The sequence below is a fragment of the Pseudochaenichthys georgianus genome, chromosome 13 (genome assembly GCF_902827115.2).
Source record: "Pseudochaenichthys georgianus chromosome 13, fPseGeo1.2, whole genome shotgun sequence".
Lineage (NCBI taxonomy): Eukaryota > Metazoa > Chordata > Actinopteri > Perciformes > Channichthyidae > Pseudochaenichthys > Pseudochaenichthys georgianus.
Window position 1 is genome coordinate 25,758,939 of NC_047515.1, and position 26,912 is coordinate 25,785,850.

Consider the following 26,912-nt stretch of genomic DNA (forward strand, 5'->3'; position numbering starts at 1 on the left):
GACACACCACAGTACATAGATAAACAATGAAACGTGGGTCATGTACCTAGTGCAGCTTTGGCATGTTTCCACAGGACTTTTGGAGGAGGGTACCCATCTACTGAACAGTTTAGGATCCCTGCCTTCCCATAGATCCCGTCCTGATTGTTGGGCTGAACCACAAACCGAGGAGGCACTGGGGGAAGAAGGAGAGAAGATATGAATACAAAAACACTTAATTTTGACCATACTCCAACTTTAAGTCACCCAACTTTATTTGACTGCAATACTAAATCCCTTCAGTAATTTCATTAAAAAACTCTTCCCTTTACCCTTTCAAAATATCACTTTTATACTTATATTCTCCGCTCCACTTTTTCTTACCTGTAACTGTGAGCTGCCTCTCCGTGCTGACCGTGGCAGCATCGTTGCTAGCAATGCAGGTGTAGTTGCCATTGTGTTTGAGCGACACTTTGGATATTTGAAGGGAGCTCATGAACTCCTTTGTGTCGATGGTGATGCCCGAGGAGGCCACGATCTCCTGCCCGTCCTTGCGCCATGTGATGCGTATTGGCATATCTCCAGACGACACCACGCAGGCGATGTACATCAGTTTACCGATGGAAGTAGGTGGAAAGTCAAATGGCTGGATCAGTGGAGGAACTGTAAGAGGTGGAGAAGGGGTGGATGAAAGATTGAGCAAGAGATGTAAAGGTAAGGAAGGTGGAGTAAATACAAATGAAGTAGAGGTGAAGTAACCGACATAAGTTAAACAGATAGTTCAGGCAGATGAAATCGAGGAAACATATGATGATAAGGAATGGAAAATAAAGGAAAAAGATGAATGAATCAGTGAGAGGGTTGTTTAAATGAGTGGGTGAGTAAGAGGTGAATATAGAGATTTGAGGCAGATATGAATACATTAAGGTTAAAGAAAAGAGTCAGATGTGAAGACACAGAGAGAATATGGTTAGACACATAGATGTGAAGATTGGGGGGCATCGAGGGGACATGGGATGGGAGAGTGAGTGAGTGATGTTAGGTAGAAGGATACAGAGGTGGGAGACATAAAGACAGAGTGAGGGTTTTTTCAGAGGGCATGGTTCAGAAGCTGCTATTTTTACCTGACATGCTAATCGGTAAACTAGTGGTGTTTCTGTCCATCTGATTTCTTAAGTCTTTCATCAAAGCCTGGACCCCCAATCCTTCAAAAACACTGCACCCTGGCCTACTAGCCCACTCCCCACTCTGCAGCTGCCTGTGCCCCCTCCACTCCACTCCACCCTGCCCTGGTAAAGCCAGCCTATAATAGCTGCTCTAATTAGAGCCCCATCCGCTGGGGGAAGAACGGTGTTGCTATGGAGAGCAGCGGAGGTGATGGCGGTGGTTTGGAGTGGGGAAGGAGGGGAGGGTTGTGGTGGTGGTGGTGGTGGGGGGGGGGGGTAACAGCTGAGACATCTGGGGGATTTAATCTGGGCCTCGTTAAAATTCATCTAATTAAATCAGAGACATGACGAGCACACATTTATACAAGCACATACCTACACCCATACCAAACGCAGCTAATGCACATTTACCCACGCATGGGCATGTCCATACAAGTACACGCATAGAAAAACACTGCAAAGACACCCGAGCATCACAGACTTCACACATCGGCTAATTTCAAGACGAAACACACAAAACTCACACTCAACAACTTCCTTCAACAAACGTGTCATGCCCTCGCCGGAGAGAAGAGCGAATATCATACAAGATGACATGAAGAATATATAGCACACACTAACACTATGTAATTCACACACCTATTTGCATAAGAATAGCACGCACACACATACATTTTATCCAATAGCACTCAACATGTGGTTGAGAGGCTGCACTGTCGGCTCTGCCCCTTAATCAGGGGTTATTAGAGGCAATGCAGAGCGTACCGCTTTCTTCTTCCTCTCCCTCTGTTTCACTCTCCCCCTCCTGCTCCCAACCAGTCTTACTCACTCTCCATCCCTCCTTCAGTAACCCTCTAATTCATTCATAATTTCTTCCGCCTGCGTCTTCGACATCATGGCCCTCTCAAACACACCTACAGTAGATTCACCTAAATTATGATATACATATATATTCACTCAATATGTTTAACTCATTGGACAATCCCCCACAAAGTATACACTATCAGTTACACCACCGAACAAACTGATTATGAGCGCTGCTATATAGAGAGACATCTGGATGACTCTTCAGCCTTATGTAAAAGAACTGTAAAACTGTCCGACAAAATGTTCACCTTTTTAAATGATGACCTGCAACTGACCTTTGACGGTGATATAGACAGTCTGCGTGATGAACAGCTGTGGTTGGATGAGCACGCTGCAGACGTAGGCCCCCTCATCCATCCCCTTCTGAACATCGCTGAGCTTCAGGGTCCCATTCTCATAAACCACCTGCACAGAAACCATTAGTGTTATGATACATGAATGGTCTTCAGTTCTTACTCACACAATTTTTTAAAGCTGTGAATTCAAATGAGATGATTCTAAGTCCTAAACATATCCGGCACTGATTCAGACCTCCCCATACCTCCCCCCCCCAGGTTCTGATATATTTTGAGCAGAAATGCAGAGAGCAAAATCCACCTGGCGATGATTGTCAGGCAGCAGAAGCCCCTCCTTGTACCAGTTGATTGAGTAATAAGGGTACCCAATCACACGGCAGTTTATGAAAGAGTTTCTTCCTGCCACTGCAGTGATGTTCTTCATAGGCCGAATCCTCGGTGGACCTGATGGGCAGAGAGAGACATATGGGCAGAGGGAGAGGGATGCAGAGAAAAAGAGAAGGATTGACAAGAGGAAGAAAATAGAGGGGAAAATTATAAAATCGTTAGATGATGGTGTCAGAAACAGATTTTGGAATTTTAGGAATAAATGGGAGAGTTGAAAAGGAAGGGGGGTTGGGGAGTAGTTAAGAGACAGAAGAGAAACAAAGCATGTGAGTGTTTAAAGAGAGATGTTAGAGTGCAAACTGCTATGAGTTGTATCACTGTCAATGTATCCTGAAGCTGCCACGTGTGTCGAGTGCAGGGCCAGCCTCATCATGGACATGTTCAATGCATTTTCTATTGACTGTGGGGTATGGGCCAAGTGCTGTACATTGTTAAAGGTTGCTTAGTGTGAAAAACACATTGTATTCTCATAGTTTCAAAGCAATGAACATGTGACATCTATAAAGTTCAAACTACATAGTGTTTTGAGGGACTAGGAGAATTAGCAATACTGGTCAAAACAAGTAATTGGCACAGTTGACTCACAGGATCAAAACATCTAAGATCTGATAAAAGAAATACAAATATATAACAGAAATGTATCTTGAATGCCTCAATATGTTTGTCATGTACTGTTGCCAAAAGACAGAGACCGACGGCTGCCGGCCACCAGGCAGACAGACAGTCAGGCGGACACTAAATGTGTTCAGCATTACTGGAAGTCACTGGGAGCGATCCCTCAATCATCCGTCACTTCTCCTGTGACCTTCTCACCATCGTAAGTCTTGTATCTTTGTTTTTGTTTCTCCTTCCAGCCCTCCTACCCCACTTCTCTTCCTCCGTTTCTCTCTCCTTCCTTTCTCAGTGTGTGCTGAGCTTTGAAGTCTCAGCTCTGACGAGTGAAAGATGTATTATTCAGCAGCACAGACACACACACGCCGACACACAAGCACATATACGGTATAACGTGCACGTGTGTTCAACAAAGTCTGTGTGGCTCAGTATCTTTGCTGCTGGCCTCTCACCGAACGGGATAAGTTGAGTGTATCACATTTCAGCAAGTGGGTACGCTTACCAATGTGTTACTGCTTTCTCGTGTGTGGTTGTGCAGGTGTGAGTCCATGTGTGTGTGTATTTGTTGAATATGTCTTGCATGTAGAGCTGAAACTCTCTGGCAATGAAGCTCATTCTCACTCCAATGATTATCCTGGCATGTCATCTTAGAGCGGGCTCACATGTCACAACTCCACATCTCCACAAAGAACAGAGAAAACAGAAAAAGAAACAGAAACAGAGAGAAAGAGTGTGATACATCCCTGTCCATCAGTGACACTCCTCATTCTTGTTGTCTCCGACGACAGTGACATCACCAGTCCTGTCACCAGAGTTCACCATCACTCCCTCAGCAGACACTGGCACTCCTCACTCTTCTAACCTCTTCTCTTATTTCAGCTCTCTCTTGCCTCTATCTGTTGCCCTCCGTGTCTTTCTCTTCTAAAGTGTCTTCATGCATTTGTCTCACATTTGCTAAATCTCACTTCATCTCTTTTTGTCACTTTTCCTTTCTATATGTTTTGCAAAAAAAATCACTATTTGAACAATTTGTATGCCTGTAAACCTGTGTGTGTGTGTGTGTGTGTGTGTGTGTGTGTGTGTGTGTGTGTGTGTGTGTGTGTGTGTGTGTGTGTGTGTGTGTGTGTGTGTGTGTGTGTGTGTGTGTGTGTGTGTGTGTGTACAGATAACTGAAGTAGGTGGATCAGTGGGTGCATGTTGTATGTGTTCTTATGCATGTGCTTTTTCACAGGCACATGTGCAGAGCCACAGTAAGCATGACAACAGGACATTAACAAACTGCAAGAAAGAAAGGGAATGAGAAAAACAACATAAACACCATATGTGCTGCTGAAGCAATAAATACAGTAACACACAAGAATAAAGATTAACGGACAGAACAAAAAAGTAAAGAGAAAGAAAAGTATATTTACAATAAAGCAAAACACACATATAGAGATAGAGGTAGAGATATAGAAGGGTACAGGGTAGGGGTCAGGCTATGGTAAGCATCTGTATGACTGATATTGAAAAGTAGACAGGCACCTCTTACGTTTATGCGCGCTTGGTACTCGGCACTACCGGCCGAGTTTCGTGCGGCGCACCGATACACTCCTCCATCGCGAATCTGCGGGCTGCTGACGTTGACGTGGCTCACAGTGCTGCCGTCGGAGAGCGTGTACTGGCTGGCTCGGACACGCGACAGGTCCCGGGCCACAGGCTCGTCGTCCAGGGTCCAGGTGATGGTGGGGGGGGGCGCTCCTTTGGCAGCGCACATCAGGGAAAAGGGTTCACCGGGGACCACCACCCTCTCGCTGAAGGAGGCGACAATACGGGGCGTGCCATCTGAGAAACAAGACACGAGAGGTGAGAATTTAGAAACAAATGATAACAGTGTGTTACATTGTATTTAAATTAGCACTATGTTAAAAACCACCATACTCTAGGAAGCAGAAGTATATGACATTTGTTGTAAGGTACTGAATTAAAAAGTAACACTTCAGTCAGAAACTAAATGGATTATGGCTGCATAAAGTCAAACATAATACAGCCAATCTGCTTGTGTCCTAGATACATAGGCTATGGGTGTATACAGGATATGCATGTACTCAATGTGTGTGATAAAAGTACAATTAATTTTAAATAATTTGAGAGATTACACTCGATGAACATACCAGGTACCTATGCAATTATCCGTTTAATGTAAAATAAACTGTTATCACTCAATCAGTTTTCTCTCCCTTGTTAACAATCCTCAAAAGTATATTTTTGGAAATACAGAAAAAACTTCTAACAGGACTGCACATACAAAGTAGAAACATATCATAATTTGGATTTATATAATGTAAATCATGCGTAATTGTTGTCTTATTAAGCATCAGAAGAAACTCCAGCACAATAACCCCGGACAGTGTTTGTGATGTACACGTTCGTGATTATTCACCGCCATGGTAATCCCTTTCCGTCCTCACCTTCCAGCAGTATGATGGAGAAGTCCTGGGCGGTCTGGCCCTTGCGCGTGGCAAAGCACTGGTAAGCTCCCGAGTGTCTCTTTTGTGCAGCGGAAATGAACAATGTCTCATTGTGAGCCCCCTGGATGGAAAAGTGCTGATCGGGCAGGACAGATTCAGTGTTACGGTACCAGGACACCATAAAGTGCGGGGAACCCTGGACGGCACAGGATAGGATGACTGTGCTGCTGATCCCCGTCTTCAGGTTCTTGGGAGACAAGGTGACCCGCAGTGGATCTAGAGATAAGGAAAAGAAAAGAGAAAAGGAAATGTTAGCCACACCTTCTCATTCATAAGTCACAACCTAAACATTGAGAAACATTACAGTGGTGGTATAACTTCCATAGCTGAACAAAAGCAATTTGTATTGAGTAAGGGCCAGGAAACACAAATCACATTTTGTTTTGGTGTGTATTAGTTGTCTGTGTGTCAAGACTTCTTCCATTGCTTATGTGTGTGTGTGTGTGTGTGTGTGTGTGTGTGTGTGTGTGTGTGTGTGTGTGTGTGTGTGTGTGTGTGTGTGTGTGTGTGTGTGTGTGTGTGTGTGTGTGTGTGTGTGTGTGTGTGTGTGTGTGAGTGTGTGTGAGTGTGTGTGCTAGGCAGCGAAGAAAACCGAGATAGAGAGACAGAAAGGGGAGAAAATGTCAGTGAGCAATAAAGCAGCTGGTGTTAAGTGCTGGAGGCTGCTGAATGTGTGTGAGAGAGTGACAGTGCATGTGTAAGACTTTCTTCACAGGCAATGAGTGCACATACTGCAAGTGTGTGTTCAAGTGTGTGTGTATGTGTACCACCTTCTATGCCCTGTCATAGGAGGTTTGTGGGATGCGCCGTGATGTGCCCCATGGCCAGTCTGCCCAGTGTCCACTAACTTCACCCTTTACCTCTCTCCCAGTGTCCCCTCCTCATTCATTCAAACACACAGCATTATGAAATCCTCTCTGTTTTTCCCTCCCTCCTTCACGTCCTTGGTAAACAGAGCGACAGGCCTGCAAGACCACTGGTCTGCTCTGTCACCGTAGCAACGCCTCGCTGGGGTTTGAGAGCACAGCGGGGGAACGAGCCGTCCTTGGACATCAGGCTCACGCTCGGCCCAGACGAGGGTGGGTTGTGAGGGTGGGATGTATGTGGGAGGGGGGGTTGTCGTGTAGCAGGCACGGGGCCAGGGCAAAGCCAACAGAGCTTATATGATGTCTCCATTGCACCTGTCCATGACCTGACATCATCATTCATTACTTCTGTCCATCTCACTTACGCTCCAACTACACTTGTCAGTGTTGAACAATGGAGGTCAAGATAGCTCGGGGAGTGCTAAGTGATGCATTGTTGTGTGCTGAATTTTGAGATTGTATTCTTCTACTGTAATCTCTTTAGTGTTTTACTCACCTATGACATTAAGATGACCCGTCACCTCTTTGGAGCCAAAGCTGTTGGTGACCTCACAGATGTAGTTGCCACTGTCCTCAAGCCTCAAGTCGGAAACGGTGAGGCCGGTGATGCGCCGTGTCCAGCGGGAGTCAGCAGGTAAAGGCCGACCATCCTTCAGCCATCGGATGGTGGGGTTTGGGTATCCGGATGCAACACAGTGCAGCTCAACGCTGTGCCCCATCTGCACCTCACCGGACTGGAAACTATCCAGCACTGAGGGGGTGGACTCCGTAGGGTCTGTGGGTGTAGCACGACACAGAAAGAAATGTAAATTCATGAATTCATACATTTGGTTCCTAAGGAATAGTTGGATCATTCTTACTGAGAGTTGAATGAGTACATTGATAATACACCCATGTCTGTACCATAACATAAAGCTACAGCCAGCAGATGGTTAGTTTAGCACAAAGACTGTAAACAGTGGACACAGCTAGCCTGGCTATGAGTTATGGGCTGCACTATAGTAGTAACTTGGATAACACGTGTTATTTGTATGCTTCTATGCTGGTTAAGGATCTTTAAACTCCATTTCATTGCACAAACCTGTGTTGTACAGAGACAATATATTTCCTTGAACTTGAACCTTAAGTACTGGTAGGTGGATTATCTTCCCAGGCTAGCTGTTCGCCCCGTTTCCAGTCTTTATGCTGAGCTAAGGTATACACCTCCAGGCTACAGCTTGATATGTACTGTACAGAGTAGTGTTGATTTTCTCATCTCGGCAATAAAACCAAAAAAAGTGTTAAACTATTCCTCTAAAATATAAAACTCTGTAATGCAATTCTATCAAGTAATACAATTATAAAAGACAAGCAGCTGCTCATGTTTTGATGGCATTTTAGTACTTTTAGTGGAAAAGGAAACTTTGCCTACCCATAACAGAGAGCCTGGCTCCATTGCTCTGGCGAGTCTCTCCACTGTACTTGTGCTTTGTGATGCAGCGGTAGGTGGACAGAGCATCTTCCTTCTGCACCTCTGAGAAATACAGAGCGCCAAATGAGGTCAGGAAGAAACGGTTACCTGTGTAGGAGAGCAGAGGGGGAACAGGTAGGGGAGAAAGGAAGGATAGGTTAGTCAACATATGAGTTTCAAAAATGATAAATAAGGCATGTCATTAGCATGTAAAGCAATGCGAGGGTTTACAGATAGAGGGGTGCTGCACAGATTGTAAAGCCCCACATTTTTATTTTTATTATTGCCGATATAAATATTATCGACTTGACTTGTGTCTCATGCCTGGGTGCATTGGGCAGAGGAATTTTCCAGTTTAGACATTTGAGCTTTGAGGCCTAATCTTTCTCTGTTAAAAGGTAATATTATCTCACATCACATTGGGACAAATGTGATTACTGTCCAGAATTGGGCTTTATTTACTTTCTCGCCTTCTCTATAGCTCAATAATATGTATATTTTCTAGCACCATTTTACAGAAATAGAAGATGCTTCAATGTCTTTTCAAGTTATATTCACTTTTCTTAATGGTGTACACACATTTATAACAATCTTCTGTATTCACTGTATTTTCTTTCTCATTTCTATACATTGGCTGAGGAAAAAGTGTACAGAGAAAACCCTATTTGGTGAGGAAAAGGTCACTTCAGACATGTGAGGCTATTGAAGTCGATGAGAGATGCCAACCTCTCCATCACGACACCCTCTTGACAAACCGTGAGCATATTTTTCAGAGAAATCACTGATCTCCAAAGAATAGAAAACAGGACTAGAATATACATTCTTCAAAAGGCCAAAGCACAGTACTTGAACACAGGGGAGATTTTAACTAACTCTGTCACATCCATCTAGTGAGAGTTACACAATAGAGGAAGAGCGATAAGGAAGACGAGAAAGAGAGAAGACAGGGGGGAGTTATTGTAGGTGTTAATAATTGATGCGTCTCTGTGCGTTATGGTAACAGCAGATTAGTGTCATTTTCATTTCACATCAGTGACTGCTTGGTCTCCCTCTGATTTATCTACATGTCAATAGAAAAAGCATGTGCATGTGTGTCTATGTGTGCGAGGAGAAGAAGAGAAGAGAGAGATGGAAGGAGGAGAGTGTATTTCAGTGTTTGATTCTTTCCGCTTCTCTGCATCTTTTTGTATTCTGTTCCCCCAAAGGGTTATTTTAGACAGTGTGCACTTCCGAGTTTGTCGTAGATTGCAGATTGTTCGGTTATGCGGATGCTTTTGCCGTTTGTTTATGCCTGTTGTTTGCTGTACATGATGTTTCAGTTGTCTCTTTGCAATGTTGACAAGAGAGGACTTGAGTTAAATACAGGTACATTGAATAGTTGAATACGGGAAATATATGATGTACACACAACGCAAAAACATGCATAAATACACACACGCACACCTCCAAGCAATAGGTCAGCATCGAGTCACTGCATATTTATTCTGAAACACTTATGGTTCCAGCTGTTAGATGTGTCTGATTGTTGATGAAAAGCGGCTGCTGTATTGTGAAAACTTCACAACATGAGCCGCAGTTTTAGTTGGTTTTTATTTTGCTCTTAAATTATCCTCTTAGAGTCTGGCAGTTAATAATTACATGGTTTGTAAGTCCTATGTTTTTGATTGACAACATTTATGTATCAATGAACATGTGTAGATATAAATGGGCAAGTATCATTAAACAAGCCAGTGTTTGGGTGTGTGCGCGAAAGTGTGTGTGTGTTAGCCCTGCCAAAATGTGAGCAACAATCGATGCATTTTATAGCTGCACAACTCCATCCAAAAGAGATTGATTCAAACAAACAGGGCTGGCCTGGCTCCCTGCCACACACACACACTAACAAGACTGATATGTGAAGAATACTGAAGGCTTTACCTCTTGTGTCAAAGCTCCCAAGTTTGGACAGACTAATCTAAATGTGCCATTTTTCAAGATCACAGAGGATATTTCTTTATTCTTGCTCATTCTGTTGAATTTCATATTATCCTATAAGTCAATTTGAAGTAAACTATGGCCAGTTTTTAGCCACGGTTTTTAGAAAAATTCCAAGGAGATGTCTTTCCTCAACCAAAAGCCACAGATATTCAATCTAAAATGATAAAAACCAAGAAAAAATAAATGTTGGTTGACTGATTACAGTACAACAAGTGGTGCTAACTAGCTTCTGGAGATTGAGAGACCCGTTTAAATGTCAGATGGACATATTAATACGTATGATATTTTAATTTAGTAAGTCTACAATTTGCACACGCACACACACACACACACACACACACACACACACACAAACACACACACACACACACACACACACACACACACACACACACACACACACACACACACACACACACACACACACACACACACACACACACACACACACACACACACACTTGTAACAGCCTGTGCGTCTGCATGCATATGTGAAAGTTCAGACACACGTGTTTTCATGTGAGTCAGACTGTTGTGCTGAGTGCTAAGCGACGTAAGCTGTAATTTCCAAGCCTGCCCTTTTGTTACAACCTGGGTATTAAGCCTTACAGGATAATATGCACTTGGCGAGTAGAACCCTGTATAAAACACTGCTACTCCCTGTCACAACATGCCTGGAGAGAGGAAGACAGACCAGAAGGGGGTGGGGAGGGGAGAAAGTGGGGGGTAGAGTAAGACATTCAGAGATGGTTAAGAATGGAGAGAAAAGAGAGTGCAGGGGACATTAATGAGACAGTGTGTCAACGCTTGTGGCAAATAGATGTCCAGCTACACAATGTATCGACAGAAAGGAAAGCAAGATGAGCCAGTTCAGATGGATAAAAGATGAATACATGTTAAGAGATGTTGTTGATTATTTCTCTGATCAATTAATAATGTCATCACTATACCTTATCTACAGTGGCATATTAATGAAGTATTCTATTCTCCATCTTCCCTTGACTGCTGTGAGATTAGCCGACTACCCTTCACCTCCTCTCTCCTTCACTGCTGCTCTTTCTACCTGATACCTAAGTTCTACTCACTGCCTGCTCTCCTGCTGTCTGTGGAGATGTGGCACACCTAAAACAGTGGAGAGGGTGTAGGCTGCACTGGAGGGAGGCAGGGGGGAGAGGCTGACCTAGGGGAGGAGGAGGGCAGATGGAGATTGATGGAGGGAGAGATAGGGAGATAAAGAGAAACATGCCGTTGGGAGTGACAGCGGAGGGAGTGAGAGTGAGAGGGATGAGGGCCTGCAGGCCTGAGAGCCACACACGGGTAAAACAATTCCTCTACGTTGTTCTATGTCTCTCTCCCTCCCTCTCTCTTTCTCCCGTTGCAAGCCTCTCCTTGTGGGAGAGAAGATCAATTCTCGTCTAGTCTGCCTACGCCCCCAGGAGTTTGTTGTTGTTGTTGTTTGCGTGTATGTATGTTGTTCTGTGTCTGCCTTTTCCTTTCGGCTGTAGGAGGCAGGGTGAGATTCTTTTAGGTCCAGCCTACCCAAGGGAGGCTCAAAATCCCCTCACTTCCTATTTTACTTCCTAACCCTCTCATTCCTTCCTTTTTCTCTTTTACAATCTGTGGGACATCTATTCATCATCGCCGGCTTCTCTTCCTCCCGTCTCCCCTCTGCCCTCTACCTCTTTCTATGTCTGCCTCTTTTCCTTCTAGTCCATAGAGTCTGGGGGGGGTCTGTAAGTAATGGAATCAGTTCAGCTGATGAGCCTGAGGCAGGAACTCAAGTCAAGTGCAGAGTGAAGATGCTGCTGGATCTGTGTGTGTGTGTGTGTGTGTGTGTGTGTGTGTGTGTGTGTGTGTGTGTGTGTGTGTGTGTGTGTGTGTGTGTGTGTGTGTGTGTGTGTGTGTGTGTGTGTGTGTGTGTGTGTGTGTGTGTGTGTGTGTGTGTGTGTGTGTGCCAGAAATCCCACAGAAAGAGACATACATGCAAATAACGAGACAAAGAGACAGAAATGGAGAGAAAGATGGAAACAATAAGGATTAGTGAGCCCTGGAGCATCACTTGTCTGCCCCAAAGTTCACCCAGAGACAGGACACCCCTCTTCTTTGAGATAGGTGGGGGAGTCAGAGGAGGGGAAGGGCAGGTTAGACAGAGCGGGAAGATGAAGGGATACAGGATAGGCGCATCTAATTATATCCCATTATAGTATATGGCTGCCATCTTCAACAAATGACTGTCATACAAGGGAGGGGGATCGCAGAATAAGAGATCATAACGAGCAAAACAATGATAAGAGAAAATGAAAATGTTAATGTGGGAATATTGAAGCAATCGTGGAGGTTGGGAGGAGAGGATGGTCGGATAAGACAGGAACGAGGGATTGTTTAAATAAGTATCTAAGAAAATATTTGAGATGCTGGCCAGACCTAAAAGAAAGAGACAGAAATAGATCAAATAGAGAGGGAAAGCAAGAAAAAAGTCCTATGCGAGAAAAACAGAGCAAGAGAGGAAATGGCGCAAGTAAGGGGTTTGTTCTTGGAGCTGCCATGCAAATGAAGGCGCTGCAGCAATGCTAACTAACAGCAATTCACACTGTTGGACTCATCACTTATTAATGCTCTACGGCACCCCCCTCCCTCCCTCCCATCTCTTTCGCTCTCCCTCTCTTTACCCATTCCTCTCTTCTCTGCTCTCGCCAGAATCTCTCATTTTTGTTCGCTCTCTCGCTCGCTGTTGCTAGGGCCCGTGCGCTCACGTGACAACAGCTGGGTAGGGGGCGCTGCGGTGGCACACAGCGACAAGTGCAAGTGTGCTTTTCATGTGTGCCGTGCGTGTGTGTGTGTGTGTGTGTGTGTGTGTGTGTGTGTGTGTGTGTGTGTGTGTGTGTGTGTGTGTGTGTGTGTGTGTGTGTGTGTGTGTGTGTGTGTGCGGCAGAGTACCCTTCATTAGAGGTAAAAACGGAATCAGCCATTTAAATGATGGCGATGGAGATCAGAGGAGAGAAACTGCTGAATGGATCTGTAATTGGTCCACAGGCCCGGGCTATAGGCCACAGAGGAGCTCAACACATCTCTCACTGCATCATGTCATTCACTCCATGCTTTTTAACAGATGCTGAAGACTGTCACCTCCATTATTGTCAAGGTTTGCCTTTCAGGTTTTAAGGCTAAATGGACCGCGGGCTCAGTGCAATACAGATCCGCAGTAGTATGCTACAAATGGACGTCTCTCGATCTACACACCCTTCCTCCCACTGTCTCACAATCCACGTTTGCAGAGTGCACTCGACAAATTGTGAGTATGGGTGTGTGTGTGTGTGTGTGTGTGTGTGTGTGTGTGTGTGTGTGTGTGTGTGTGTGTGTGTGTGTGTGTGTGTGTGTGTGTGTGTGTGTGTGTGTGTATTTTCATGCAGAGCATCCTCACTACAGGATGCCACAGTGTGAGCAGATAGTGGAGTACACCTACACATTCTCCTCGTCTTGATTGAACTTTTCCTTCCTGCTTTCTTCTTTTCCTTCCGTCCACGGTGTCTCCATCCACCCCCTTAACATTACATTGCTAATTCTACTAGCTTTGCCACACACACACACACACACACACACACACACACACACACACACACACACACACACACACACACACACACACACACACACACACACACACACACACACACACACACACACACACACACACACACACACACACACACACACACACACACACACACACACATGCACACACACACGTACGTACTATGTGCGAGGCATTTAGGGCGTGAACGTGTTTGTTTCAGGATATTTTGATTCTACATCCAAATGACGGATTGGGTGCATATGCCTGTTTGTAAGCATTTTACAACTCTATAAGCTACACAACAGCATATTCAGTCATTTCTGGAATTGAATCAATCATGAGAAATGTTGTAACAAATAACTCTGTGCAAAGTGAAATAGAGCAAAGAAAATGGTGTGATCTCAGTGAGATCTACGCCAGTCCACTTCAATGAAGTCCAAGTAAACATATACACTGAATGAATTGTTACAATGAGAAAAAAATCATTAATAACATGTCAACATCGAGGCTAAAAATGGGTGCAAAAAGGCATCAAGATACAACTATTCAAAGAATAGGTGTGCCACAGTGGCAACAAGTTGAGGGATCGCCAAGCATATTTAAAGGATGGATTCGGGGATTCAATTATCACCTGGTTGTCAGTTATTGTACATTAGTACAGTTCAGCAAAATGCATCTACCTTATTCACCAACAATGAATGCACCACCCAGTCAGCAAACACAGCTGTGTGTATAGTACACGGTTGTGTTACAAGCGAAAAACAACATGCTGTTAGGAACACCAACTGAAGTACATTTAGTATCGATGCTCAAGAAAAGTGGTGGAAATAGAAGAAAGGATCACAATCTACCGCAGATCAGCTCCATGGACAGCTTTGCTGCTGCGGCCCACAGACGGGGAACCTTCTAGTGCAAAGTCTCTTACATGTTGTGATGGTACAGTGGTTGGCACAATTAAACGTGTGTGTGTGTGTGTGTGTGTGTGTGTGTGTGTGTGTGTGTGTGTGTGTGTGTGTGTGTGTGTGTGTGTGTGTGTGTGTGTGTGTGTGTGTGTGTGTGTGTGTGTGTGTGTGTGTGAGGGTAATGTTAGCTACAGTGGTTACTGTGGTAGAGTAATAAAATAGTAATGTGGCATATGGCCCAGTGCTACCAGCAGTCAGTTTACTCACTGCAAGAGAAACAGAACATCTCACATTGGAAACAAGCTGGCTGTGATTGGAAAAAAGACTGTGTGACAGATCCAACATACATAACAAAAAGGTTTAATAGTCAATGTAATGGTTATGCAATCAAGCAACCTACACACACACACAGGCTGGAGAAAGCTTTCAAAAAGGCAACCATATAAGAGCATCAGTGAAAGGAACAAAGCTTCAGCAGGAGAACACAAGCAGCGACGTACATGACCTCACAGTGTCATCTATGTTTTAATTTAAAACAGTCATCTAGCAGTATAAGTAGCACTAACTGGGCCAGGTTACTGTCAAGTTTTTTTAAAATATTCCTGTAAGAAAACGAGTGAAGCTCGTAAGCTATGATCACAACATTGCTTCTGTGGTGGAAAATTGTTTTAACATTGTTCCATGCTTCAATATGAGGCATGTCGGGTCACAGTATAAATGAATTAATTGTATATAAAACTACAGCTAACTAAGTAAACTAAATCTATCGTATTTTAGCATTCCTTTACCTATTAGGGAGTAACATGTGATATGTGTGTGGATTCTTGCATGCTTTTACAAATGTTACTGTTATTCTCAGCCTCTCAAGAAGAGTAATTAGTTATCATCTTCTCTTTACTGACTACAAATATAAACTAAAATATAACAATTATAATATTAAAGGTGGGGTAGGTCATTTTGGAGAAACCAGCTCGAGTGCACTAGAATTTGAAAATACATAGCTGGAAAAAATCTGCCACTTCCTCACAGAGCCCCTCCTCCAACACACACGAACGCACACATGACCAATGAGGGCACGAGATAGGTTTGTGCACAGATGGAAGGCTGACAGGCAGGTAGGCCATCCAGTTATTTTAGCCGGGCCGGCTCAGATGATAAAGCAAAATAAAGCAAAAGTCTAGACAACTTGAAAGGATATGGCGTTCCACTAAACTTGAAGAATCTCGTTTAATTTGGCATATTACTCTCAATGAATATAAGAAAGCACTGCGTAAAGCGAGAGCAGCCTACTACTCTTCATTAATAGATGAGAATAAGAATAATGCAAGATTTCTTTTCAGCACTGTAGCCAGGCTGACAGAGAGCCACAGCTCGATTGAGCCTTCTATTCCCATAGCACTCAGTAGTAATGATTTTATGTGCTTTTTTAACGATAAAATTGTTACTCTTAGAAACAAAATTAATGACCTCTTGCCTTTGACCAGTATAGTGTTATCAACAGCTCCCGGAATCGTAAGTTCTAATATTACACTAGATAGTAAACTAGAATGCTTTTCAGCCATTAACCTTGAACAATTACATTCAATGATTCTCTCTTCTAAACCATCCACGTGCATGTTAGACCCAATTCCAACTAAGCTGTTGAAGGAAGTTTTTCCATTAATTAGCACTTCTTTATTAAATATTATGAATATGTCTTTATTATCAGGCTATGTTCCACAATCATTCAAAGTAGCAGTGATACAACCGCTTCTTAAAAAGCACAACCTCGATCCAGAGGTTTTAGCCAACTATAGACCTATTTCTAATCTTCCGTTCCTCTCAAAAATTCTTGAGAAAGCGGTCGCAAAACAGTTGTGTGATTACTTAAAAAACAATGATTTATTTGAAGATTTTCAGTCTGGCTTTAGAACACATCATAGCACAGAGACAGCTCTGGTTAAAGTCACAAATGATATTCTAATAGCCTCAGACAAGGGACTTGTCTCTATTCTTGTTTTGCTCGATCTTAGTGCTGCATTTGATACTATCGACCATGATATCCTATTGCAAAGACTAGAGCACTTAGTTGGCATACAGGGAACTGCTTTAGGCTGGTTTAGGTCCTATCTATCTGAACGCTCTCAGTTTGTACGTGTTAACGATGAATCTTCCACGCAAACCAAAGTTAGCCATGGAGTGCCACAGGGCTCAGTGCTCGGACCTATTTTGTTCACATTATATATGCTTCCGTTAGGCAATATTATAAGGAATCATTCTGTAAACTTTCATTGTTATGCGGATGATACTCAACTATATTTATCAATCAAGCCTGATGAAATTAATCATCTAAATAAAATTCAAGACTGCCTTAAGGACTTAAAAACGTGGATGACCTTAAACTTTTTGATGTTAAACACGACCAAAACTGAAGTTATTGTACTTGGCCCGAAGAATCTACGAAACAAATTATCTAAAGACATACTAACTATGGATGGCATTAATTTGGCCTCCAGTGAGACTGTAAGGAATCTTGGTGTTATATTTGATCAGGATTTATCCTTTAACGCCCACATAAAATCAATTTCAAGGACCGCCTACTTCCATCTACGTAACATTGCAAAAATCAGGCATATCTTGCCTCAAAACGATGCAGAGAAACTAGTCCATGCATTTGTTACTTCTAGGCTGGATTATTGTAACTCTCTATTATCAGGGAGTACTAAGAAGTCAATCAAGTCGCTTCAGCTGATTCAAAATGCTGCGGCTCGTGTACTAACCAGAGTTAGGAAAAGGGACCACATTACTCCTATTCTGGCTGCCTTACACTGGCTCCCTATAGAACACAGGATAGAATTTAAAATTCTTCTTCTCGCCTACAAAGCCCTTAATGGGCAGGCGCCATCTTACCTTAAAGAACTCATTATACCCTACTGTCCTACTAGGGCATTGCGTTCCAAGAATGCAGGGTTGTTGGTTGTTCCTAGAATCTTTAAAAGTACAATGGGAGCCAGAGCCTTTTCTTATCAAGCTCCACATTTTTGGAATCAGCTTCCAGTTTGTGTTCGGGCGGCAGACACCCTATCCGTTTTTAAGAGTGCGCTTAAGACCTTCCTTTTTGATAAAGCTTATAGTTAGGGCTGATTAGATTCAGCCCCTAGTTTTGCTGATATAGGCTTAGTTTGTCGGGGGACATCTTACTTCTTCCTTCTCTCTGTCTATACCCGTGTACACTCATGTTCCGATTAACCCAGCTTCCCCAAATGTCTTTCTTTTTGGTGTCTATATACGCTGGGATCCGGAGTCATGGATGATCCTGCGGTCCTGTGTCCTGGATCGCGAGCGCTGGATCTTGAGTCGTGGCTGTGGTCCTGGATCATAGGTCCTGGATGGATATCCTCGTGGATTCATCTTCCTATTATACACACATGCATTTCCAAACATTTGGACTACCTATGTTGCAAATGTATTATCTTTTCAATTTACACACGGCATCTATTGCACGTCTGTCCGTCCTGGGAGAGGGATCCCTCCTCTGTTGCTCTCCCTGAGGTTTCTCCCATTTTTCCCTTTAAACTGGGTTTTCTTTGGAAGTTTTTCCTTGTGCGATGTGAGGGTCTAAGGACAGAGGGTGTCGTATTGTCATACTGATATTCTGTACACACTGTGAAGACCACTGAGACAAATGTAACATTTGTGATATTGGGCTATATAAATAAACATTGATTGATTGATTGATTGATGATTGGTCGTGCTTTTTACAGTACCACGGCTTCCACAGATGACTTTTTTTTATGGATTTTTTGTCAAAGCACTTCAGATATTCATTGCTATTGGGACGTTAAGAGCATTCCATGTAATATGACAAAAAGTGTATCTCGAGCCGGTTTCTCAAACTTACCTACACCACCTTTAAGGCTTACGCGCTTTTGATTCTATTTTCATCTTTATATTTCCTTTAAAGAAATACATTTGATCAGCCTGAGGAAATAAGGACTTAATAGTGAATAAGTAAAGTACAATATTGTTGGGAAAGAGAAAGAACGAAAGGAGTCAGTCAATGATTCCGCTAACTCAATTCCTTCTGCTAGTTCATTTATTTGATAATTACCAAGGGCCCATTATAGCTGATTCTAGGAGGCACTGGGAAGGCCTCCTAAAAGCCATTTCATTTGAATTTCTCATACTCTCTTAGCGGCCTCCTTGCATCATACATACACACAAACACACACACATGCACGCACTATATAAAACATGACTTGTACAACTGTGAGTCCATTCAGGCCCAACATGTAATTAACACTTTCACCCCAACCTCATGTGTGTCTAAAGCTTGCACGTGGCCACCAGTGCATACATGCATGTCTGTGTGTGTAGGGGCTGAGAGGTGGGCAGGGGTGAAGGATAATAAAGATTGGATTCTAATAAAATGTTCTCATCCTCTTAAATCCCCCTACCTGCCATATTAACACCCCATTACAAGGGCAGAGGAATGAAAAGGAACAGAGCTGTGGTGTGATTCCCCGAGTGTCAAATCAATACCACTCCCCTCCTCCTCTGTTCCCCTCCCGCCTTCAACCCGCCCTCTCTCCCATCATCCTTTTCTCTGCTGCTATAATCTTCCTATTCTCCTCTCCTCTGTTGGGTCTGAAGAATTGACATGTGTTTGACAAAGGGAAATCTACACCTACTGACAATAGGCGCTCTCCCTATCCGAGCCTATTTCTCTCTCTATTCACATTCAAAGCAGTCTATAATATGTAAGTGCTTCTGAGAACAAGCCAGATATTGAAAGAAGAACCGAAAGGATGTTATATTACTGTCACTTTCCTGAACGAGAAAAAAAAAAAAAGCTTGCTTAAGGACTGTGAAGATGCTGTGTCAAAATAACAGGAAGTTAAAACACTTTTTAAGCTTGTGTCTCTTTCTCTCCCTCTGTGAGGGAAGGACACACACGGTAACCAGAGGCAGAATAATTGAAGAGGAGACACAGATACACACTCTGTCTATTCTTATCTCTCTACAAGTGTTTCGATTTCCAGCTCCTCCAACCCTTGACCTTCTAATCCTCCTCTGCTGCTTTGTTTCGTCTGTTTACCAGGTTCAATATGATGCAGTGATCTGAGGAGAGGTATTCAGAGGACTAATGCACTCATTAAAAAGGCATGCTTCACCGTCAAATGCCAGCTGCCGCCCTCCCCAACACCACCATCACATCTCCTGTTGGCTTTGTCTTTCCCCGTCTCCATATCTACCCGTTTCCTCGGTTTCTCTGTTCTCTTCCTCTATCTCTTTTTCTGCTGCTGTCTCTCCGTTTCTCTTTCTATATCTGTTGTTAGAAGGTGACACCCTTTACACCCACACACCCCTCACCCTCTCTGAGCAACTCATGCATGAGACTCGAGAGAGAGAGAGAGAGAGAGAGAGAGAGAGAGAGAGAGAGAGAGAGAGAGAGAGAAAAACTGAGAGGAAGAAGAAAAACAAATAAAGGAAATGGAAAAATGCACTCATCCAAACCAAAAGAAATAGAAAGAGGGAGAAATCTGATAATCTGTCTGTTTTCATCATCGGCCCACTCCCTGTGTCTTCATCTCTGTCTTCCCCTCTGTAATGGGTAAAGGCCACCACCACACTTAAGCAATCTTAATTGGAATGGCCATAAATATTCAAGCAGCAAAATGGAGGCAGGGGTGGATGGCTGGATGAAGGGAACATGGTTAGAAAACAGAAGGCAAAAATACTCAAATAAGAGCAGACAAGTGAAACAAAAGCACCCTGTTGTCCTCTGACTGTTTGCATGCTTTCTTTTGAAATGATGTTCTTTATGTCAGAGTGCACACGCAAACACACAACCTAAAACAAATGGCTCTAACTACATATATCTGTGGGTCTATTGGCTTGCTGACAATGGCACATATGCAAACACATACTCCAGACTTGTCAACATGCGGTGCATTGTGTTTCTTTTGTCTTTAATTATTTATTCTCATAGATAATAGATAGGGACATGCTCGCCGGTCATGAGAAGGCTTACGGGACACATCTAATACATTATACACAAACAGAGATAAGTCTACTAAAGCGTGACCTTATTCCTGCTGTGGAAAACACAAAAACAATGGTGTGCCAAGCGTCTAATTTAACAAACAGGTCAGTCCTGTGTGATTGTCATCCATTATGTAGAGAAAGACACACGGGGAAAGACTGATCTCCTGAAAGCAGCTCGTTGGCTTCTGTTGAGCTATTGAACTTGATTCAGCCGTCTATATGTGGCAAGTTAATGAAACTATGTAAACGCGATAATCAGCACACATACAATGCTGCTGCTATGTGCATAGGGGAGAGAGAGACGGGTAACGCGCCGACACACATGCGATAAACTCTCACACAAATCAATAAGGCCTTGCCCTTTGTAAAGCCATGTTGTCCTCAGTGGGAGTACTACAGTGCCACAGCGTGTAAGCAGCACTACGCTGACACATACTGAATCTCAGGGAACAGGGGGGTCACCGGGGAGCGAGGCCTGCGTGCGGCTGAGTGCACCTTGCATGGCAGGAGGATGTGAGGAGCGAGGGAGAGAGGGAGGGGTAGGAAGAGGGGAAGCGAGGGCGAAGGCCTGCAATTCTTCTTTGGCCCTTCTCGTTCGCCTGTGCCTCCGTGATGATGCACCCTCATCGCTGTTGCTGGGCATCTTGGTGACAGAGACCCAAAAGAGGATGAAGAGGAGGAGAAGAAGGAGGTGGAGTTAAAGCAGGAGAACCAAATGAGGGATGATGGGAAGCAGAAGAGCTGCAGAGACAGATGTTTCAGATTGGAGTGGAGTAGTGGTGACACGCTAAAAGCGGATCCCCAGACGTTCAGGGGAGGCCTGAGGGGCCGGGAGTACCCGAGGTACGTGCTCAGAGGAGGGGGGGGGGGGGGGGGGGCACCACAGCAGCAGCAGCTCTCCCTGCCTCCTTGCCTGGCTGTCTCTCTGTCTCTTCTGCCTCACTGCCCCCCTACACTCTGTCCCACTTTAGCCCAATGTCACTGCCATAGCAAGGGGGAGGGGACATCAAAAAGGGACTGAGGGAGAAGAAAGAAAAAGAAAGAAATCAAAGAGGAACTAAGAGGTGGAGAAAAAGGAAAGACAGATTGAGGACTGCAAGTGAAAGATCGCAGAGATTATGGTGATGATGAGGCCTGATGCTGGAGGAGAGTACAGGGAGTCCAGCTGAGGGGCCATTTCATGCTTTCATGTATCCAGGTCTCTCTCACAATACCTCGTCTGGGAATTATGTGGTCTCCTTGTCACACAAACATAGCGCACTCAGCATAGAGTTACACAAGCAGTTAGGCATAAAGTCCCCATTGTATGTATGTGCCGGCATGCGCTTCCCGCGCCCGCACACACACACAGAGTGACAAGTCAGGCGTGCTTTGTAGTGTTCTCAGCTGATCCAGCGTCCCATGGCATGGTGATGTGTGATTGTTTGGAGATAAGCAGGACAACAATAACCCAAACGGTTCAATAAATACCATGTTTCTCTCTCCTTGCTGGGCTGTGATACTGTTAAATGTATTAACTGCTCCATAAACCATTACAGATGGCGCCTGCAGTCTACTGCACACACACAATTTAGCACTGACCTTTACACTACAGCGAGAAGTCATGATAAAAATAGTTAAGGGTGAAATACATTTAAATGATTAAAAGCGTACAATTTAGCAACACAATATGTTGGACTCAAAATTATGGATTTACTTTACCGACAATGCAGTTCGATTACCAACATGTTTGGTCAGATATTCTGGTGTGCTTTGCTAGCTGTGGCTAATGTAGGGTCCAGCTAATTGTCTGAAGTACAGATGAGGACCAGGCTTATCAAATCCACACACCATTCTAGTTTTTCAGCTTTTCTTTGTCCTCGTCGGTTGACACTTTGTCATGACTGATAGAAGTATGAAGCCTGCTGCTCACAAGCTTTGGATTCAACCAAATGTCATGTGAATCAAATGGCTTACTGTGTACTGTAATCATTTGTACTATTTGCTATACTGCAACACACCTGTATGCATGACAAGACTTGATCAAATAAGCTGTGACAAATGTACGTTAAAAGGAAAATGTTCAATATTGAGAACAACATTGGTCATAATAACACAGAGAAATGTGTAACACTTGATGAAGTTATGGATGTGCTCGGCCTTGTGTTTTTATTTATTTATTATAAAACAATTTTAAAAGGTCCCATGTCATGCTTTTCCGGTTATTACCCGTCCCCTTGTGTGTTATGAAGGTTTTTATGCATGTGAACGGTCTGCAGAATCAAAAACCCTCAAAGTACACCCTGTAGCGAGTAAAACTCTAACACAGTCTATGCTGCACCAAAACGCCTCGTTGGAGATTTCTCATTTTCCATTGTTTACTTCCTGGGTACTGTGACGTGTGAACACCCAGAGGCCACACCCTCTACCAGCCTTTCACGAAACAAAGCTTCCCAAACCTTCCAGCGATTCATGCCGGATATGTACAGCGTAGGGCACTGAAGAACGATGCTGTTCCTACTTTGTTTGGACCAGCGGGAGATTCGGGTACACAACCTGTAAGTATTCATTGTTGTTTGTGTATTTATGATGTTGAAAACAAACAAGGTATCTACCTTGCGTAAACGTTTTTCGGGCTGCTAAGTTGGGATAGCGGAGAAATGCTCTCCGCAGACCCATTCTCACAGCGTTATAAACCTTTTTCTTACTCAATATCAAGCCACACTTATTGTTTTTACTTCGGCTGTGAGTGTTTGTGTGTGCTCAGGATGAGTTTAGCTTGTTCTCGCTGTATCGCTGACCCGGAAGCCTGTCCGCTCCTCGCAGCAGATCGCAGCAACGAGCCTCGCAACTTCCCGACCAATCAGAGGACACTGGGCTCACAGGGAGAGGGGGGCAGGAGCTCCAACAAGCCGTTTAGGACAGAGAGTGAATAGCGGTGAATAGTATACACATACTTTACAGAGATGCTGTATGAGAAACCAATGTGAGTTTGGAAAATTGCACAATATAAATCTATTCTAGTAGACCTCAACAATGGAATTATGATCAGTAGAAATGGCCATGACATGGGACCTTTAAAGGAATCTGAAAAACCGTACAAAATGATCGATAACAAATAATTATCTGAACATAATTAAGCTCTGAATGTTTAATTCAGAAATGTAATTAATTACTCTTCATGATTCATTTCTGAATTGTTCCATATTTAAATAAGATAAATTACCAAAAGGGACAAACATCATTCAGACACCTTGATACGTTTTGAAGTAATTTTGTTTATTACTAATGTAAGAGTTTGTAGTATCAAAAATATAGGAAAGTGTTGATCATATAATTACAAAACACTGCAAAGCTCAAAACTGAGAAGTCCTCCCCCAGCCTTACAGACTCAGTACCACACATATTTACTACAAGAAGTACCGTATAGTATACTATAATGCTATAACATAAATCAAGGGACTCGTCCAAATCTATAAACAGACGTGCCGAAGACACTACATAAAGAGGAGCTCTCACATCTTGAATTCACCCCCATTAGCAACACAACATTGTTATGTTAACATTGGCTCTTTCCTATTTTGCATTATCAACCTAATCATATTACAGTTGTATTTCTGCATGCTAAGCGATTGTGTGGGTGTTTGGGGATGTCTCCTGGTAATGATTACCTAAACAAAATAGTGGATGAACTCTGGGTACAGATACAGTACATATTGATCACATCATGTAAGAGCAGAATAGCGTGAAAGGGCCCTTGCAATCTGTAGGCCCTGCATCCCCCTCTCACACACATCTAGGTTTAACAACACAAAGCTGTTCTTCGCCTCCTCTGTCAACTGTCCAATCCCTGTACAGTCCTCACCATCCCTCCCTAAAGAGTGGGAGGTCTCATCAAGGGCTGGCACTGAGATATGGCAGTTTGGCTAGAGGTGGCACTTGCCAAGGTCATGCAGCATGTGTAGCGTGTGTGCCACCATCTCTGCTGCATGAGGAAACTCTAACATATTACATGTTCATACAAGAACTGTGCAGATATGGACTATTTCTGTATTTCAGTTTATAATTCAATATGCAGAGTAGAGGCCATCTTGAGGCTGCCTAGCTGCCTGCCTGCAGTGTAAGAAGAGGCAAGGTTTGCTGCTGCTTGGTTTTAATGGGCCAGCAACTGAAGCTGAACCTCAAATCATCATAATGAGAGAGAATGAGATCCACATACGCAAGAGGGAGGAAGGGAAGGTAGATAAGGAAATTGGGTAGAGAGAGAGAGAGAGAGAGAGAAAGATGGGGGAGTCAAAGAAACAGAGGGGGGTGGAGAGAAAGGGAGAGATAAGGAGAAGGGAAAGAGGGGTGAGAAATGAGAGAGATTCCTCTGCATCTCTGATTTGCTTGGGTGATATTCATCAGAGCGACAGAGCGTAGGGGAGGAATAGATGGAGGGAGGCAGCAGCAAGGGAGGAGGGAACAGAGAGAAACAAGCATAAGTATTTTTTGTTTCTACAAGCCATTTGTTTTTATTAAGCTTCCCTGCCTGTCCTTGTAGCTTTTTTCTGGGCTCTCCACTGGCTTGTATTTGTTTACGTTTGGTTACAGGGGCAAGCTTGTATAGCGGTATTTAGAAGCATAAAGAAAAGTGTGGCATTCAAAATATCTATCTATGTGATGCGGTTTGATTAAATGCAGAATTTACCATTCCCTAAATTCTAGTAGATTTCCTCATATTTTAATTGGCCTTACATTATATATTCACCTCGTGTTTCAAAATACAAGGACAATTAAAATAGCAATGCCAGAGTTCAACCTTGTGCATTACCTGTGTAGAAAAAACATATAATTATTGTGTGGAAGAGACCTCAATCCACAAACTATTAAAAAAACTGAAGTCACACCATTGCACTGGGTGACATGTTCTTTCATTATGAAGAACATGTCCACTGTTTATTTTGGGTCAATCCCACATTAACTATCCTACTTCCATTAATACTCACTAATGCACCAAATGCATATTCATTCGCAGCCAAAATTGTCCCCAATAAAAACACATTCACTCGTGTTTATGTAATATTTGCTGAAAGCTAGTAGTGCCCAGGATACATTTATATATATATTTACAAAAAACTTAGTTATTTTGTACCTGTTTTGCAATTAGCATCTTTAGGAAACAATGAATGGGCGTGCTTCAGACAGGTCAGTGAAGTCCGAAAGTATTATCAGAGATGACTGGTGTCCTTGTTTGTGTGTTTTCATTACATTTGACGACACTTTAAAAAAGAAAATACAGAATAATGCTGGTCTTATTCTGTACTTTAAAATTAGACAATTTCATTTGAAGCGGCCCTCTTCACTGCTTTTGAAGTGGAGTGGTCAATTGGAATAACAAGAGCTCCTAAGTAATATGGAAGGTGCAGGTGATTATAATAGCCATGGCTTAAAAAGCTTCAAGCTGAGTTAAAAACCAAAGCGGAAAAATAAAAATATTAAGAGACTGGGTGCAGTGCAGTGTGGGAGAAGAAGCTGGAAGATAATGAGTGATGCAGGAAGGGAAGGAGAGTGGGAGAGCGAGGAAAGGAAGAGGGGGGGGAGAAGAGAGGGAATGTGACAGAGTGGTGACAGAGGGAGAGAGCGGAGCGCTGTGTGTGTCAGGACTGTGTGTGTCTCTGTGCTCGTGTCCCCAGGCGCAGGCAAACATTAGCTGCATTAAGTGAGCTGACAGGTCCCTCCCCATTACCACTACTGGTGGCCCAGGGAGGAAGAGAGAGAGAGACAGAGAAAGGGGGAAAACATTGAAGACACTGGTTCTTTCCGACTGTCTGTACAATTCAAAACACGCCCTTATTGTGCACATACATGCACATATATTATTGTGGAATATTTGCATAGAAACAGAGCCTGCAAACAGACATTTTCATACATTTTTGCATGTTGGCCACTTGCCGGAAATATGTCGGGAAACTTAACAAAAAATACTTTCCATAACACCTACACCTCACAAACACACGTTTACTTTAAACTCCTCTACTACACTGCAAACACAGAACGAATTCCCTCGGTGGGCAGAAAAACACACCCCATACATCATCCACACTGACAGCCATGTGCTGTCGCTCATACAAATGTGTAACTGAGTTTACCTTACACTGGAGTGTGTGTGTATTCACATGTAGTGTATCATTCCTTCTCTGCTTAAATATTGATTGTTTTCTGGGGTTCAGGGTTAAAGACCATCTGGGACTCCATTCTTCAATTATTCAGTCACATCACCACCAACCCCCTACCCCAACATACACACACACAAATTAGTCCCCGAGGATATGTTTCCC

At 43.4% G+C, this 26,912-nt stretch overlaps 1 protein-coding gene across 1 annotated transcript in view; it reads right to left on the reverse strand.

The window, feature by feature from the left end:
• Nucleotides 1-26,912, reverse strand: part of dscaml1 (Down syndrome cell adhesion molecule like 1) — a 94,714-nt gene that overhangs the window by 25,860 nt on the left and 41,942 nt on the right. Inside the window, exons 4-11 of the mRNA XM_034097756.2 lie at nucleotides 8,095-8,241; nucleotides 7,180-7,458; nucleotides 5,758-6,033; nucleotides 4,832-5,131; nucleotides 2,610-2,752; nucleotides 2,288-2,417; nucleotides 364-642; nucleotides 47-175 (exon numbers count right to left, since the gene is read on the reverse strand). Coding sequence (XP_033953647.1) covers nucleotides 47-175; nucleotides 364-642; nucleotides 2,288-2,417; nucleotides 2,610-2,752; nucleotides 4,832-5,131; nucleotides 5,758-6,033; nucleotides 7,180-7,458; nucleotides 8,095-8,241 — 1,683 coding nt within the window. The remainder of the gene's footprint in view (nucleotides 1-46; nucleotides 176-363; nucleotides 643-2,287; nucleotides 2,418-2,609; nucleotides 2,753-4,831; nucleotides 5,132-5,757; nucleotides 6,034-7,179; nucleotides 7,459-8,094; nucleotides 8,242-26,912) is intronic.